General features: G+C 46.3%; 1 protein-coding gene across 1 annotated transcript in view; it reads left to right on the forward strand.

The window, feature by feature from the left end:
• The window catches only part of LOC126397773 (piezo-type mechanosensitive ion channel component 2-like), an 88,676-nt gene that overhangs the window by 12,567 nt on the left and 57,957 nt on the right, over positions 1 to 18,152 (forward strand). The window contains exons 2-11 of the mRNA XM_050056727.1: positions 558 to 656; positions 2,973 to 3,080; positions 3,245 to 3,287; positions 6,281 to 6,401; positions 12,970 to 13,186; positions 14,572 to 14,785; positions 14,906 to 15,053; positions 15,453 to 15,626; positions 15,742 to 15,856; positions 17,445 to 17,830. Of these exons, the coding sequence (XP_049912684.1) occupies positions 558 to 656; positions 2,973 to 3,080; positions 3,245 to 3,287; positions 6,281 to 6,401; positions 12,970 to 13,186; positions 14,572 to 14,785; positions 14,906 to 15,053; positions 15,453 to 15,626; positions 15,742 to 15,856; positions 17,445 to 17,830 (1,625 nt within the window). The remainder of the gene's footprint in view (positions 1 to 557; positions 657 to 2,972; positions 3,081 to 3,244; positions 3,288 to 6,280; positions 6,402 to 12,969; positions 13,187 to 14,571; positions 14,786 to 14,905; positions 15,054 to 15,452; positions 15,627 to 15,741; positions 15,857 to 17,444; positions 17,831 to 18,152) is intronic.

An 18,152-nucleotide genomic window follows, 5' to 3' on the forward strand; every position in this document is an offset into this window, starting at 1 on the left:
TGATGATGATGATGATGATGATGATGGTGATGATGATGATGATGATGATGATATTGATGATGATGATGATGATGGTGATGGTGATGGTAATGATGATGATGGTGATGGTGATGATGATGGTGATGATGATGATGATGATGATGATGATGATGGTACAGATAGATGACGGTCGTTCCTTAGAGCTGCTCCTTTCTAATTCAGTGAATATTGAAAATGAAGAAAAGATTTAGGTCGTCATTGATGTATTGATCAATGTATTGATGTATTGATGTATTGATTGATTGATGTATTGATCAATGTATGGATGTATTGATTGACTGATGTATTGATGAATGTATTGATGTATTGATCGATGTATTGATTGAGTGATGTATTGTTGTATTGATCAATGTATTATTGTATTGATCAGTGTATTTGTGCATTGATTTATTGATGTATTGATCAATGTATTGTATTTATCAATGTATTGATTTATTGATTGATTGATGTATTGTTGTATTGATGAATGTATTGATGTATTTATCAATATATTGATACATTGATTGATGTGTTCACAGCCTGTGTGTTGCGGTATAATGGATTCTCTTTGGTCTACGTCCTCCTTCTGTTGCTGCTGCCGCTGCTGTCTGACCCTTCCTCCTCCGCCACGTCCTCAGGTACCAGTACTCATCAGTGCTGATCAATGTTTGATTAACTGCAGGCTAATTAGCTTATAAACTGTCCAATCACAGTTTAACTCTCAACAGCAACAACAACTCTGAGACCTGATCAGTAATCAACACAAATACCTAATTATTAGATTCATTAACACTGTTGCAGTTATTATTATTATTAGATTCATTAACACTGTTAGTTATTATTATTATTATTATTAGATTCATTAACACTGTTACAGTTATTATTATTATTAGATTCATTAACACTGTTACAGTTATTATTATTATCATTAAATTCATTAATACTGTTACAGTTATTATTATTATTATTAAATTCATTAATACTGTTACAGTTATTATTATTAGATCCATTAACTCTGTTACAGTTATTATTATTATTAGATATTATTAGATCCATTAACTCTGTTACAGTTATTATTATTATTAGATCCATTAACACTGTTACAGTTATTATTATTATTAGATTCATTATCATTGTCACAGTTATTATTATTATCATTAAATTCATTAACACTGTTACAGTTGTTCATTAAAAAAGTTTTATGGCATTCATTCTGCTAATATGTATTTATTTCTTAGTATTTTACATAGAGTTTTAAGAGTTGAGACATTCAACAATTCATATCCCTTCCATTTTTATTTTACGCGCTGGTATCGGATTGGCACTCGGTATGGGCAGATACCTAAGGTTCAGGGATAGGAATCGGTATCGGGAAGGAAAAAGTCACAACACATGTCCAAAGCATTGTTGACCATTCGTTACTTTTAGAGACACTGTCCTATAGTGGTTCTGATCCTGTCCATCTCTTGTGGTATCAAAACATCCTCACTAACAGATTACAATGTGTCAAAAATGGATGATGTCCATCATGATTTTTAGATATTACTGAAGGTGTCCCACAGGGTTCAGTGTTGGGTCCAGTCTGGTTCTGAACCCTGTCATTTTTCATCTGTATGCAGATGATAAAGTTTTATTGTGGTCCACCTCATCTGATGTCTACCATCACCTGACTCCCCCCTGAGAGCCATGAAGGTTGTCTCATACGGAGTCTGTCAGTGTTCGTCCGTAGAGACGCTCCCACGGTTTTACCACCTCGCTGTCTGGACGATAACCTCGACTGTCAGCATCATATTGACCCAAAATTAGAACTCTCCTCTGGTGATGGATGCTGTTCATACTCAGTCTGAAGGTTCCTGCGTGCTGATCCTTACAGCAGCCACCACTGCCTTCTTTACCTGAAGGTCCAGGGACACATGTGAGACATGAGAGATATGTGAGACATGAGAGACATGTGAGACATGAGACATCTGAGACATCTGAGACATGAGAGACATGCGAGACATGTGAGACATGAGAGACATGAGAGACATGTGAGACATGAGAGACATGTGAGACATGAGAGACATGCGAGACATGAGAGACGTGAGAAATGCGAGACATGAGAGACATGTGAGACATGAGAGACATCTGAGACGAGACATCTGAGACGTGAGAGACATGCGAGACATGAGAGACATGTGAGACATGAGAGACATGTGAGACATGAGAGACATAAGACATCTGAGACATGTGAGACAAGACCAGCGTTGGTTTTTCTTCATCTATAAAGCTTTGATCCAGACGCTTCATGTTTCATCCCTTCTCAGAATCATGGTGCCATCTGATTGAACATTTACCCAATCAGATCTGAACCTGGTACGCCTGGTACACTTTAGGGACACCATGGACACTTTATAAACACCACTATAAGCATAACTGTCCCCCTTTTTATTGTTGTTTATTTGCACATACAATATTAACTTTGCACTAAATATGCTCACTTTAATCCACTGCTCATTATTAGTATTATTATTATTATTATTATTGCTGTTTCTTGTATTTTATGTACTTTTTTTTGCATTCCTAGTTTTTTAAGTTTTCAAATATTGAAATCTTTAATCTGACTCTTTCCCCTTGACACTGGAATTTCTCAGTTGTGGGATCAATAAAGGTGTATCTTATCTTATCTTATCTTATCTCATCTTACACCTGGTACACCTACCTGAAACACCTGGTACACCTACCTGAAACACCTGGTACACCTGGTACACCTACCTGAAACACCTGGTACACCTGAAACATGGAATAATCTGAGGACAGTCGGACACTTACATGTCTTATTTCAGATCCGGTTTTAACAGCGTGTGAATGCATGTTTATTTTCCTGAATTGATACCATTTTTTTGTTGTTCAGTGTTTTCAGTGATTTTATCGACTTCCTGTCAGGTTTTCAAAATAAAGTCTTTGTCTCCCAGGTAACGCGTGTCGCTGTGTGACGGCTGTGTGTGTGTCCAGTTTCCTCTTCCTGTTACTGCAGTCCTTCTTCCAGCTAACCACCGCTACACTGCAGCCAGAGTCCAACTGTAAGACACCTGTCTGTCTCTCACATGTCTGGTTCTCTAAAGACACCTGTCTGTCTCTCACCTGTCTGGTTCTCTAAAGACACCTGTCCGTCTCTCACATGTCTGTCTCTCTAAAAAACACCTGTCTGTCTCACAGTGTGTTGATGACCTGTCTGTCTCTGCAGGTACATCGTGGCAGAAGGCTCTTGGGCAGCTCGGTTTGGTGAGGTAAGAATGACATCATGTGGCAGACACTCAGGCAGGCAGGCAGGCAGGCAGGCAGGCAGAAGATGGATGTTGATGTCAATTCACTTTATAGCATAATGGGAACTGTAGTTCCCAACCTTGGAGCCTGGTCACACAGACTTTTGATCACTGATGACACCAGGTGATGTTCAGATATTTGGATGTTGGGAGCTGGTGCTTCAAAGTATTAACATGTTTATCAGAAATAATTAATAACTATTAAATATAATGATAACATGATTTAATTACTGAGTTCTTGACTCAGTCATTGGTGATTCATCCATTCTTCACATTGTCTAAGGCCACACAACCTGCAGGACAAAATGGCTGACAGCAGAGATAAATACAAAGGAGATGGTAAAATCAAAGACGGCATGAGAGGGAAGTGTGTGACCACATGTGGTCGGTCAGAAGAGCAACAGGAACTTGAGGTTCCCTCTCTGAGTGTATCCATGGTGAAAGGCATGTTAGAGTGCATGTGTGTGTGATCTGTGGTGCATTAAGGTGCCGGGTTAGGATTCGATCTGTATGAAACATCAGCTGACGAACATCAACTCCCCCAAATCCCGTCGACAGAGAGATCACAAAAGGAACTGAGCGACTAACATCAGATCATGGTGCACACACCGACACAAGTCACACAGTGCCTTTCATCAGCAGGAAGTAGTGTCAGGACGTCATCCCAGCACTTCATAAGAGAGCGCTCCCAGAGCTGTTTGTTTTTTAGTGATGCACTGAGCATATGATTTGTTTCTATGACAACAATATCTTGACACCAACAGAGGCAGCTAACTTCCGTGTGTCTGTCCTTGTTGTGACAGTGCACAGTATCCTCACTAAAGAACAGTACTGACGTTACCAATGCCTTGCTGAATCCGCTCCATGGCGAGTGGAGGGCAAAAACAACAGCTGGACAGCGCAGAGGGTCTTATCTCCGACTGCCCAACACCGGTTAGACACAGCGCTGAAGGACCGTCAGTGTCGACAAAGGGGAAACTTGTGACGTTACTTCCAGATACTCATTCATTCATTTACCTTAACTGCTTATCCTCTTGAGGGTCACGGGGGTGTGGAGCCTATCCCAGCTGATATTGGGTGAGAGGCAGGGTTCACCCTGGACAGGTCACCAGACTATCACAGGGCTGACACATAGAGACAGACAACCATTCACACTCACATTCACATCTACGGACAATTTAGAGTCACCAATTAACCTGCATGTCTTTGACTGTGGGAGGAAGCTGGAGCACCTGGAGGAAACCCACGCTGACACAGGGAGAACATGTCAGAGCACCTGGAGGAAACCCACGATGACACAGGGAGAACATGATTGGAGCACCTGGATGAAACCCACGCTGACACGGGGAGAACATGTCAGAGCACCTGGAGGAAACCCACGCTGATACGGGGAGAACACGTCAGAGCACCTGGAGGAAACCCACGCTGACACGGGGAGAACATGTCGGAGCACCTGGAGGAAACCCACGCTGAAATGTCAAACCAGCAGAATCTTAAAAACACTGGTTCACATGTTCTGTTTCCTGTCTCCATCCTGTGAGATGTCCTGGACAAGACATTTATTATATGAATCTATATTTAGTCCCCATTAAGACTGTGACATTATCACTGCTGGAGAGTCACATGACCGACACACTGATCTGCAAAATGTGGAGCAGTGCATTGTGGGACTCTGCTGTCTGTGACACACACAGAAACACACACACACACACACACACACACACACACACACACACACACAGCTGTGTCTGTTTCCAGTTAAAACTTTCCTGACTCACATCAAACAGGCTGAACACATGTGGTTCACTGTGTGTGTGTGTGTGTGTGTGTGTGTGTGTGTGTGTGTGTGTCTCAGCAGTGGGAGGTCAGACAGTAGTCTCTCTGTCTGGATTACATGACTCTGTCAACACCTACACACACACACACACACACACACACACACAGAAACACATCAAAAACAAGTTTAAATTTTCATCTGAATCAGTCACAGGACGTTGCACTCACATGTATATTTACATATGATCATGTGCTCATGTGTTTCCTCCAGGTGCTCCAGCTTCCTCCCACAGTCCAAAGACATGCAGGTTAATTGGTGACTCTAAATTGTCCGTAGGTGTGAATGTGAGTGTGAATGGTTGTCTGTTTCTATGTGTCAGTCCTGTGATAGTCTGGTGACCTGTCCAGGGTGAACCCTGCCTCTCACCCAGTGTCAGCTGGGATAGGCTCCAGCCCCCTGTGACCCTCAAGCGCATAAGAGCTTATAAAGATGGATGGATAATGATAATAATAACAATAATAATAATACATTGGATTTATATAGAACTCTTAGGATACTCAAAGACACTTTACAGAGAACAACAGCAGCCATCGATAGAAGAAGAAATAATCCACAGGGATGTGGAGAGGGAGAAGGTGAAGGGTGTATCAGGATGTGATGAAGTATTGGTTTTTATTGCAGTCACTTAAATAAATATTTTTCATTTATTAAATCTATTCAGTAGCTTTTATTTATTTTTTTGTTTTTGCTTTTTTGTTTTTTTTTTATGTTACATTTACTTTTTTCCACATTATTTTATTATTAATCTTTAATTTTAGATGCTTTTTCATTTCTATTCATTCATTTTTTTTTTTTGTATTTTTCTGTATTTTTTTTCAACCCGCTGCAAACTATGGTCTATTTTTTTCTATTATTTTTTTATTCATATTTATATTTTGTTTTCAGTTTGTATATTTGTTGTAATTCATTCATTTTGAATGTTTAAAAAGGTTAATCATATTAATATGACGTCATAACAAATAACTGAAGAGTCCATCTGTGTGTCTGTCTGTCCATCTGTCTTTGTGTGTGTCTGTGTGTCTTTCCGTCTGTTCATCTGTCATCTGTCTGTCCATCTGTCTGTCCATCTGTGTGTCTGTCCATCTGTCTGTCTGTCTGTCTGTCTGTCTGTCTGCGTCAGTCTGACAGGAAGTGATGCTGGCTCTGCAGTGAGACAGGTGTTTCCAGATGTTGGCGTGCTGGTTGTTGGTCTGCTGACCTGGAGGCTGATAGTGAGACTCAACGCCAACAGACACACACAGGTAAGACACACACACACACACACACACACACACACACACTCAGTAATGAAGCAGGTGTAACCTTGTTAAGTCGTCTCCTCTTGTTTCTTAACGAGGTTTCCTGTCTATTAGTGAGTAACTCAGTAAGATATTTATTAACTGTAACCTCGTTATGTGACATCATCAGGACAGTGACACACACACAGTGATACACACACACACACACACACACACACACACACACACACACTCAGTCACACACACACACACACACACACACACACACACACACACACAGTGACACACAGATAATGATGAGGTTTCAGGTTCATCAGTTCATTATCTGAACTGTCTGAGTGTGTTTGTGACAATGAAACCAGACCAGCAGACAGCAGCTCCTCCTTCTCACTTTACATCACTTCACTCGGACGGACCAGTCTGTCCAGCTGGAGCACGATGACGTCCACAGGTGGAGGACGGACAAAGACATCCATAGTTGGAGGACGATGACGTCCACAGCTGGAGGACGATGAGGTCCACAGCTGGAGGACAATGACATCCACAGCTGGAGGACAGACGATGATGTTTACAGGTGAAGGACGATGACGTCCACAGGTGGAGGGCGGACAAAGACATCCACAGCCGGAGGATGATGAGGTCCATAGCTGGAGAAAGATGACGTTCACAGGTGGAGGATGATGAGGTCCACAGGTGAAGACGGACGATGAGTTCCACAGTTGGAGGACGATGACGTCCACAGGTGGAGGACGATGACGTCCACAGGTGGAGGATGATGAGGTCCACAGGTGAAGACGGACGATGAGTTCCACAGTTGGAGGACGATGACGTCCACAGGCGGAGGGCGGACGATGATGTCCACAAGTGGAGGATGATGACGTCCAGGAGTGGAGGACGATGAGGTCCACAGGTGGAGGGCGGACAACGACATCCACAGCCGGAGGATGATGAGGTCCATAGCTGGAGGACGATGACGTTCACAGATGGAGGATGATGATGTTCACAGCTGGAGGACGATAACATTCACAGATGGAGGACAGATCATGACGTCCACAGGTGGAGGATGATGAGATCGACAGGTGGAGGACTGACAATGACATTCACAGGTGGTGGATGATGACGTCCACGGGTGGAGGACGATATCGAGCACAGCTCGAGGACTGACCATGTTGTCACAGCCGGAGGACTACGAGGTCCACAGGTGGAGGACGATGACGTCCAAAGGTCGAGGATGGATGATGACATCCACAGGTGGAGGACTACGAGGTCCACCGGTTGGGGACGATGACTTTCACAGGTAAAGGACGCAGACATCCACAGGTGGGGGACGATATCATGCACAGCTGGAGGAGGAACAATATTGTCACAGCCGGAGGACAATGAGGTCCACAGGTGGAGGATGCTGACGTCCATGGGTGGAGGACGATGACAGACAATGACATCCACAGCTGGAGGACGATGAGGTCCACAGCCGGAGGACAATGAGGTCCACAGCTGGAGGATGATGAAGTCCACACCTGGAGGACGGACGTTGATGTTCACAGCTGGAGGACGATGACATTCACAGGTGGAGGACAGATCATGACATCCACAGGTGGAAGACGATGACGTTCACAGGTGGAGGACGATGACGTCCACGGGTAGAGGACGATATCAAGCACAGCTCAAGGACTGACCATGTTGTCACAGCTGGAGGACTACGAGGTCCACAGGTGGAGGACGATGATGTCCAAAGGTGGAGGACGGATGATGACATCCACAGGTGGAGGACAATGAGGTCCACAGGTTGGGGACGATGACTTTCACAGGTAAAGGACACAGACGTCCACAGGTGGGGGACGATATCTTGCACAGCTGGAGGAGGGACAATGTTGTCACAGCTGGAGGACAATGAGGTCCACAGGTGGAGGAAGCTGACATCCACGGGTGGAGGATGATGACATCCACTGATGGAGGACAGACGATGACGTTCACAGCCGGAGGACGATGACTTCCACAGCTGGAGGACAAACAATGATGTCCACAGGTGGAGGACGATGACATCTAGAGGTGGAGGACGATCAGGTGCATGGATGGAGGATGGACAAAGACATCCACAGCTGGAGTACAATGAGGTCCACAGTTGTAGGGCGGACAATGACGTCCACAGGTGGAGGACAATGAGGTCCATAGCTGGAGGATGGACGATGACGTTCACGGGGGAGGACAATGAGGTCCATAGCTGGAGGATGGACGATGACGTTCACGGGGGAGGACGATGAGGTCCATAGCTGGAGGATGGACGATGACGTTCACGGGGGAGGACGATGAGGTCCATAGCTGGAGGATGGACAAAGACATCCACAGCTGGAGGACAATGAGGTCCATAGCTGGAGGATGGACAAAGACATCCACAGTTGGAGGACAATGAGGTCCATAGCTGGAGGATGGACAAAGACATCCACAGTTGGAGGACAATGAGGTCCATAGCTAGAGGATGGACAAAGACATCCACAGCTGGAGGACAATGGGGTCCAAACACGGGAGGATGATGAGTTTTTCAGCTGGAGGACGGACGATGACCTGAAACCTCAAACCAGAGACCTGAGATCTGAGACCAGAGACCAGAGATCTCAGACCAGAGACCTCAGACCAGAGACCAGAGACCAGAGATCTCAGACCAGAGACCTCAGACCAGAGACCAGAGACCTCAGACCTGTAGGAAACAACAACATTAGGCCTCACCAAGGGGCACCATTAAGGTAGGGAACAATTCTGGGCCTTAAAGGGGGACATTATTAATGATGTCAATTGTACTGGTGATACTATAAAAGAGGGGATACTATGTGTTGTGATCTAGGCACCAGTGCTGTGTTGTACACGGTGGCACCATTGGTTGGGACTTAAGCCTTAACAGGGGCCTAACCTCGTAATAGATTAAAGTATTAAATTGGCTATCTGAAACAACTGATAATTATTCATATTAATTATTAATTATGTGAAATAATGTGACTTAATTTACCTTAAATCACCTTGTGGGGCACCATTCCCCAAAAGGGAAAATGATAGCCAGTTAAAGATATCAGTCTCATAAGTTCACTAAACTATCAATTTGGAATTTTTATAAATAATTGAATTAATGACAATAACCAAATTTAATAATAAAGCCTGAAGGATCCTTGACGCAGCAGATGTTGACTATTCACTCACTCTTGTGCAACATTAAACAGACAGCAGGTATGATTCCAAAAAAATTATATTTGTTCACAAAGTCAGTAAAGCAAAACCAAACACACAAATTCTAACTATACAAGCTTGGTGTGTATAAATGTGAGTGTGTGTGTGTGTGTGTGTGTGTGTGAGAGAGAGAGAGAGAGAGAGAGCGAGAGAGAGAGAGAGAAAGAGAGAAAGGCAGGTGTGAGAACTACAAGATGGCCGAATAAAAGCTGTCTTCAGATCGGGGGAGGTGTTTGTCTGACAAAGATCAGGACAAAGACAAGGGAGACGACGCAGAAACTTTGAGTCTCCTCTTTAGGTGTCGTTATGTTGAAGCCAAAGTGTGAGTGAGTCTATGTGAATGTGATGTGTGGTGCAAACGGTCTGGATTAGTGCAGAGATTGTTTAGTTGTCTGCAAGAATCTGTTTGTGAACAGCATTAGCAATCTACCATCACTTAGCTTTGGCGAAGCCAACTAACCAATGACCTAACTGCAACCAGTCACAACAATGACTCGGTGAACAGCATCAAATCACATACAACAAGTCAAACAGTCTCGCTCAGCCTGTACAGCTGTGATAAAGCTATGCCCAGTTGTTACATTACCAGTCCTTGACTGGATGGAAGAAAGAGTTGCTTTGTGCTGCTTTTGTTAGCCTGCAGTTGAAGGCTGGAAGGAAATGGGGTTTCCATATGCAGTCTTTGTTGGGTCCTTGTTCCAAAGGTGCAGATCTGAGGAAGCTGGTCACTTGGGGTCTTTGCAGAGTTACAAGTCTGCTGCTAATTCCGCTTGGTTCTCCTTGTCGCTGGAAAGTTAGGTGCAAACCTTGTGTTTGTACTTCTAACTTCTCTGGTTCAGGTTAAGAGAGTCCGTGAGCAATTGTGAGACTTCTGACCAGAGACCTGAGACCTCATACAAGAGACTAAAGACCAGAGACCTCTGAACTCATACCAGAGACCAGAGACCTCAGCCCTGGGATCAGAGACCTGAGATATGAGATCTGGGACCTCAGACCTGAGACCTCAGACCTGAGATCTGAGACCTCAGACCACTAACCTCAAACCAGAGACTAGAGACCAAAAGACCTGTGACCACAGACCTCAGGCCAGAGTCCTGAGACAAGAGACCAGAGACTTCAGACCTCAGGCGAGAGACATGAGACCTGAGACCAGAGACCTCAGACCAGGGACCTTGGACCAGAGCCCTGAGCCCAGAGACTTAGAGGCTAGACACCTGAGATCTGAGACCTGAGACCTGAGACCAGAGACCAGAGACCCTGTGAGGCAAATTGTGATTTGTGATATTGGGCTTTATAAATAAAATTGATTGATTGAAATTGACCTGAGACTAGAAACTAGAGGCCTGAGGCCAAAGACCTGAGATCTGAGATCTGAGACCTCAGACCTCAGACTAGAGACCAGAAACATGAGGCTTCAGAACAGAGACTAGAGACATCAGACCAGAGACCTCAGGCCAGAGACAGGAGGCCCCAGACCAGAGACCTGAGACCAGTGACCTGACACCTGACATCTATGACCTGAGACCAGAGACCTCAGGCCAAAGACCAGAGACCTCAGACCAGAGACCAGAGACCTCAGACCAGGGACAAGAGACCTGGGACTTCAGACCTCAGACCAGAGACCTGAACTCTGGGACATGAGACTAGAGACCTTAGCCCAAAGACATCTCAGACCAGAGACCCGAGGCCAGAAACCTGAAATCTGGGACCTGAGACTAGAGACCAGAGATCTAGAGGCCAGAGACCTGAGATCTGAGACCTCAGACCTCAGATCAGAGACCTGGAACCTGAGGCCAGAGACCTGAGACTAGAGATTAGAGACTAGAGACCAGAGACCTCAGGCCAGAGACCTCAGACCCGAGACAAGAGACCAGAGACCCCAGCCCTGAGACCAGAGACCTGAGATATGAGACCTGAAATCTGAGACCTGAGACCTGGGATATGAGACCTGAGACCAGAGATCTGAGACCTCAAACCAGAGGCCCCAGACTAGAGACCTGAGACAAGAGACCAGAGACCAGTGACCTGACACCTGAGACCAGAGACCTACGATCTCACACCAGAGATCTCAGACCTCAGGTCTCAGACCAGAGAGCTCAGACATCAGACCTTTGACCACAGACCAGAGACTTCAGACAGACCAGAGTCCTGAGACCCCAGACCAGAGACCTGAGACCTCAGGCCAAAGACTACAGACCTGAGATTCGAGACCAGAGAGCTGAGACCTCTGACCAGGGATCTCTGACCAGAGACCTCGGACCAGATTCTAGAGACCTCAGACCTCTGACCAGAGACCTCAGACCAGAGACTAGACACCTCAGACCCTTAGACCAGAGATTAGAGACCAGAGACCTCAGACCAGCGACCTGAGACGTCAGACCAGAGACCTCTGACCTCAGACCAGAGACCTAGGCCAAAGACTAGAGACCAGAGACGTGAGGCCAAAGACCAGAGACCAGAGACTTCAAATCTCAGACCAGAGACCTGAGACCAGAGATGTGAGACCTGAGACCATACACCTGACATCAGACTAGAGACCAGAGACTTTAGACCAGAGACCAGAGACCAGTGACCTTACACCTGAGACCAGAGACCTCAGACCAGTGACCAGGGACCTCTGACCAGAGACCTCTGACCTCCGACCAGAGACCTCAGACCACAATCATCAGACTAGAGATCAGAGAGTTTAGACCAGAGACCAGTGACCTGACACCTGAGACCTCTGACCAGAGACCTGAGACCTCTGACAAGAGACCCCTGACCAGAGACCTAAGAACAGAGACCTCAGACCAGAGACCTCAGACCAGTGACCAGGGACCACCGACCAGAGACCTCAGACCAGAATCATCAGACTAGAGACCAGAGAGTTTAGACCAGAGACCAGTGACCTGACACCTGAGATCACAGACCAGAGACTTCAGACCTCAGACCAGAGACCTGAGACCCCTGACCAGAGACCTAAGAACAGAGACCTGAGACCAGAGACCCGAGACTTCAGGCCAAAGATTTGAGACCTGAGATCTGAGACATGAGGCCAGAGATCAGAGATCTGAGACCTGAGACCAAAGACCAGAGACTTTCGATCTGAGAGCAGAGATCTGAGATCTGAGAGCAGAGATCTGAGATCTGAGATCTTCGACTTAAGACTTAAGACCAGAGACTTGAGACAAGAGACCAGAGACCAAAGACCAGATACCTGAGATATGAGAACCGAGACCTGTGACCAGAGATCTGTCAGTCCTTGTCTGTGATCAAAGTGACTCATATCTGTCTGTGTGTCTGTCCTGCTGCAGTCAGACGGTCAGACTGGTGGATGGAGACATGCTCACAGTGACTGTTTCTTTCTCTGTTTCAGCCTCAAGAGGACACACAGCAGCAGCAGGAGGAGGAGCAGGGGGAGGAGCTCATGTTTGAGGATGACTCTGTGCTCGGAGACGAGGAGGAGGATGAAGGCAGCAGAAACAGGATTCTTGTTGAACTGGAGTTACTGGTTTGTAAAACCAGACAAATGGTGGGAGACATGACAACGACTGGAGGGAAAGTCCTGCTGACTGTCCTACTGGGACTCACAGGTAACCAGTAGAACCCAGTAGAAGAGTAGTTCTGATCAGACTGGTCCTGGTGATATCAGACTGGTCCAGATCAGACTGGTCCTGGTAATCCGACTGGTCCTGGTGATATCAGACTGGTCCTAATCAGACTGGTCCTGGTAATCAGACTGATCCTGATCAGACTGGTCCCAGTGGTCAGATTGATCCTGATGGTCAGACTGGTCCTGATGGTCAGACTGGTCTCAATGGTCAGACTAGTCCTGATGGTCAGGTCAGACTGGTCCTGATGGTCAGATTGGTCCTGATCAGGCTGGTCCTGATGGTCACACTGGTCCTGATGGTCAGACTGGTCTCGATGGTCAGACTAGTCCTGATGGTCAGACTGGTCCTGATGGTCAGATTGGTCCTGATCAGGCTGGTCCTGATGTTCAGACTGATCCTGATGGTCAGACTGGTCCTTATGGTCAGACTAGACCTGATCAGACTGGTCCTGATGGTCTGACTCCTGATGGTCAGACTGGTCAGAATCTGTTTAAGTTAAAGGAGGAGATGGAGGAACACCTCCACCCTCTATGCTCTCTCCACCCTGTACAGTAACACCTCCACCATTTCCATCCTTCACACCAACACTTCCAACCTCTCCACTCTGTACACTAACACCTCCACCAACTCCACCCTCTCCACTGTGTACACTAACACCTCCAACCTCTACACCCTCTGCACCCTGTACACACATTCACCAACTCCACCCTCTCCACCTATACACCTCCACTCCACTCTATACATAACCAAACAATTCAGCAAGTCGTCTCCTATAAATATCTGGGAGTACAGATTGATAGGGATATGAGCTGGCACTCACATGTGCAAAATGTCTGTGCAAAGATACATCAGCGCCTGCACTTCCTACGGAGATTAAGACTGTTTGGGGTCAATAGGAACATAATAATGATTCTTTACAATGCTAGTATTCTGTCTGTGTTAAGATATAGTATGTCCAGCTGGTTTGGAAACCAGGCTAGGTTGATTAATATGGCAGGGAAGATAATGGGTATGTCCACACCCCTGATCACTCCTCAAGTCATTTTTGAACAGTCAGTGATAAGACAAGCTCGTAAAATCGTGTCTGATCATGACCATGTACTGAATCCTGAATATGAGTTATTGCATTTGGGAAGAAGGTACAGAGTACCACTTTGCAGGTATAACAGGTACAAGAACTTGTTTATTCCGTTGTCAATCAAAATGATTAGGCTCCACCCTGTACATTTACACCTCCAGCCTCTCCACCCTGTACACTAACACCTCCACCCTCTCCACCCTGTACACTAACACCTCCACCCTCTCCACCCTGTACATTTACACCTCCACCCTCTCCACCCTCTCCACCCCCCCACCCCCACCAGGCATCATGTTCCCCTCCCTCTCCTCGCTCCCCTACCTCCTCTGTTTCCAGGTGTTGTGTACCTGGTGGGCGTGGTCAGGTCAAGTCCCACCCCTTCTCTTCAGGTGCGTGTCTGTGATGTCACTGCTGTACCCCCCCTTCCACTTCCTGCTCCTCTACTGCTACCAGCTGCCCTCGCTGCAGGAGGCGTGGCCTCCCAACCGCTCCTCTGCCAGGTAACACACCTCCACCAGGTAACACACCTTCACCAGGTAACACCTTCATCATACAGTGATAAGTATGAATACAGATATATGGAGATTGATTGATTGATTGATTGATTGATTCCTCTGCAGTGTTTGTGGCCTGGTGTCGGTAGTCACGGTGGACTGCGCCGCCCCTTGGAGGCTGCAGGTGAACGCTGAGCTCAGCTGGTTTCACTTCAGCAGTCCTCTGATGCTGCTGCTGCTCTACAACACTGTGGCTAGTCTGTGGAGGAACCAGGTGACGTCACTCAACATGTGATGATGTCATACATTGTGTTTCTATCTTATCACTGCACACATGATGTCAATATGCAACATTAATAATATCTGAGTATGATGTCATCTGATCAGGATGTGACAGTACACTATTATTTCACATGATGTCACTGCATGATGTCATTTATGTAACAGTTACAGAGAGAAGGAAACTAGGAGGAAGAGAAGGAACCTAGTAGGTAGAGAAGGAAATTAGGAACTACAGGAGGGAAAAACCCCTCACTGTTAAATAATGATGTAATACTTTTTATTGTATAACAGTCTTGATGTCACTTACTAATGTCATGAGTTGAGATGTGCTTTGTTGATGAGTGGGGTTCCTCAGCTCTCATTGGCTGACGGGTGTGACATGTTTCTACAGTTGATTAACGGTGATGGGGGACGGGGCGTACAGAACGTGGAGTCAGCTATCAGTGGGAGCTGTGACATCACCACCGCCACCAGCAACCTGAGCGATGATGTCAGCGGTGACATGACAGCGGAGAGACGGAGAGAGCTGTGGAGGAGAGCTCACAACCGTCCTGAGTGCAGAGACGTAAAACTGAAACTCACAATGATCAATTGAATTCATCAGTAATTTGATTGGCTGTGATTGACTGTCAGGTTTCAGTGAAGTGATGTCAACAGTCTGTCTCCATGTCTGTCTCCAGGTGGTGGTGTCATCTGCCAACGACAGTCCCTCTGACTCTTTTGCCCCGCCCACCCAGAGCACAGCCCTTGGATTGGATGTTTACTCCACGCCTCACTACTCTCTCAGCCAATCAGGTAAGCTTGTGGTTTGATAGAATTTCTGTGTGGGATGATGAGGTCACAGTCAGATACAGGTGTGTTGGATGATGTTGTCACTGTCAGATACAGGTGTGTTGGATGATGTTGTCACTGTCAGGCACAGGTGTGTTGGATGATGTTGTCACAGTCAGATACAGGTGTGTTGGATGATGTTGTCACTGTCAGGTACAGGTGTGTTGGATGATGTTGTCAGTCAGGTACAGGTGTGTTGGATGATGATGATGTCACAGTCAGGTACAGGTGTGTTGGATGATGTTGTCACAGTCAGGTACAGGTGTGTTGGATGATGTTGTCACAGTCAGGTACAGGTGTGTTGGATGATGATGATGATGTCACAGTCAGGTACGGGTGTGTTGGATGATGTTGTCACAGTCAGTTACAGGTGTGTTGGATGATGTTGTCAGTCAGGTACAGGTGTGTTGGATGATGATGATGATGATGTCACAGTCAGGTACAGGTTTGTTGGATGATGTTGTCACAGTCAGGTACAGGTGTGTTGGATGATGTTGTCAGTCAGGTACAGGTGTGTTGGATGATGATGATGTCACAGTCAGGTACAGGTGTGTTGGATGATGTTGTCACAGTCAGGTACAGGTGTGTTGGATGATGTTGTCACAGTCAGGTACAGGTGTGTTGGATGATGATGATGTCACAGTCAGGTACGGGTGTGTTGGATGATGATGATGATGTCACGTACAGGTGTGTTGGATGATGATGAGGTCACAGATACAGGTGTGATGGATGATGATGAGGTCACAGTCAGGTACAGATGTGTTGGATGGCGATGACGTCACAGTCAGGAACAGGTATGTTGGATGTTGAGGTCACAGGTACAGGTGTGTTGGATGATGATGTCACAGTCAAGAACAGGTGTGGATGATGAGGTCACAGGTGTGTTGGGTGATGAGGTCACAGGCACAGGTGTGTTGGATGATGATGATGTCACAGTCAGGTACAGGTGTGCTGGATGATGATGATGTCACAGTCAGGTATAGGTGTGTTGGATGATGATGTCGTCACAGTCAAGAGCAGGTGTGGATGATGAGGTCACAGGTGTGTTGAATGATGAGGTCACAGGCACAGGTGTGTTGGGTGATGATGAGGTCACAGACAGGTACAGATGTGTTGGATGATGATGAGGTCACAGACAGGTACAGGTGTGTTGGATGATGATGAGGTCACAGTCAGATACAGGTGTGTTGGATGATGATGATGTCACAGTCAGGTACAGGTGTGTTGGATGATGATGTCGTCACAGTCAAGAGCAGGTGTGGATGATGAGGTCACAGGTGTGTTGGATGATGAGGTCACAGGCACAGGTGTGTTGGGTGATGATGAGGTCACAGTCAGGTACAGGTGTGTGGATGATGTTGAGGTCACAGTCAGGTACAGGTGTGTTGGATGATGATGTCACAGTCAGGTACAGGTGTGTTGGATGATGATGTCACAGTCAGGTACAGGTGAAGCTGAGCTGCTGGTCATCCTCCCCTGTTGATGTCTGTGAATAAAAACATCTGCGGTGACTTCACATGACTATGGTTGTGTTGACTGTGTGATGCTGCAGACACACTGGAGACATGTGTGTTTGAAGGAGACGGCTGGGAGGAGGAGGATGAAGAAGAGGTGAGGAGGAGGAACGAGGAGGGAGTCAGCGCCGCCTCCATGGCGTTTAGTTTCCTTCTCAAACAGAGTTACATCTGCGCCCTGATCGCCATGATGGCCTGGCCCATCACATATGTGTCCTGGCTGACATGTGTCCTGCTGCTCTGGTCATGTGTGCTCTGGATGATGCGAGAGCGTCGCCGGTACACGCTGATGTCATCACCCTGGCTAGTCGCCTATGGTAACCTGCTGGTCATCTTGCAGTACGTGTACAGCTTCCCCTCCATCCAGGAAGTCCCCGGACTGTTCCCGAAAAAAGACGAACCCTGCACAGAGCTTGTATCAAAGGTATGACTGCTACTACTGCTATCAATCAATCAATCAATCAATCAATTTTATTTATAAAGCCCAATATCACAAATCACAATTTGCCTCACAGGGCTTTACAGCATACGACATCCCTCTGCCCTTATGACCCTCGCAGCGAATAAGGAAAAACTCCCCAAAAAAACCCTTTAACGGGGAAAAAAAACGGTAGAAACCTCAGGAAGAGCAACTGAGGAGGGATCCCTCTTCCAGGACGGACAGACGTGCAATAGATGTCGTACAGAACAGATCAGCATAATAAATTAACAGTAATCCGTATGACACAATGAGACAGTTAATTTAT

The sequence above is a fragment of the Epinephelus moara genome, chromosome 11 (genome assembly GCF_006386435.1).
Source record: "Epinephelus moara isolate mb chromosome 11, YSFRI_EMoa_1.0, whole genome shotgun sequence".
NCBI classification, from domain to species: domain Eukaryota; kingdom Metazoa; phylum Chordata; class Actinopteri; order Perciformes; family Serranidae; genus Epinephelus; species Epinephelus moara.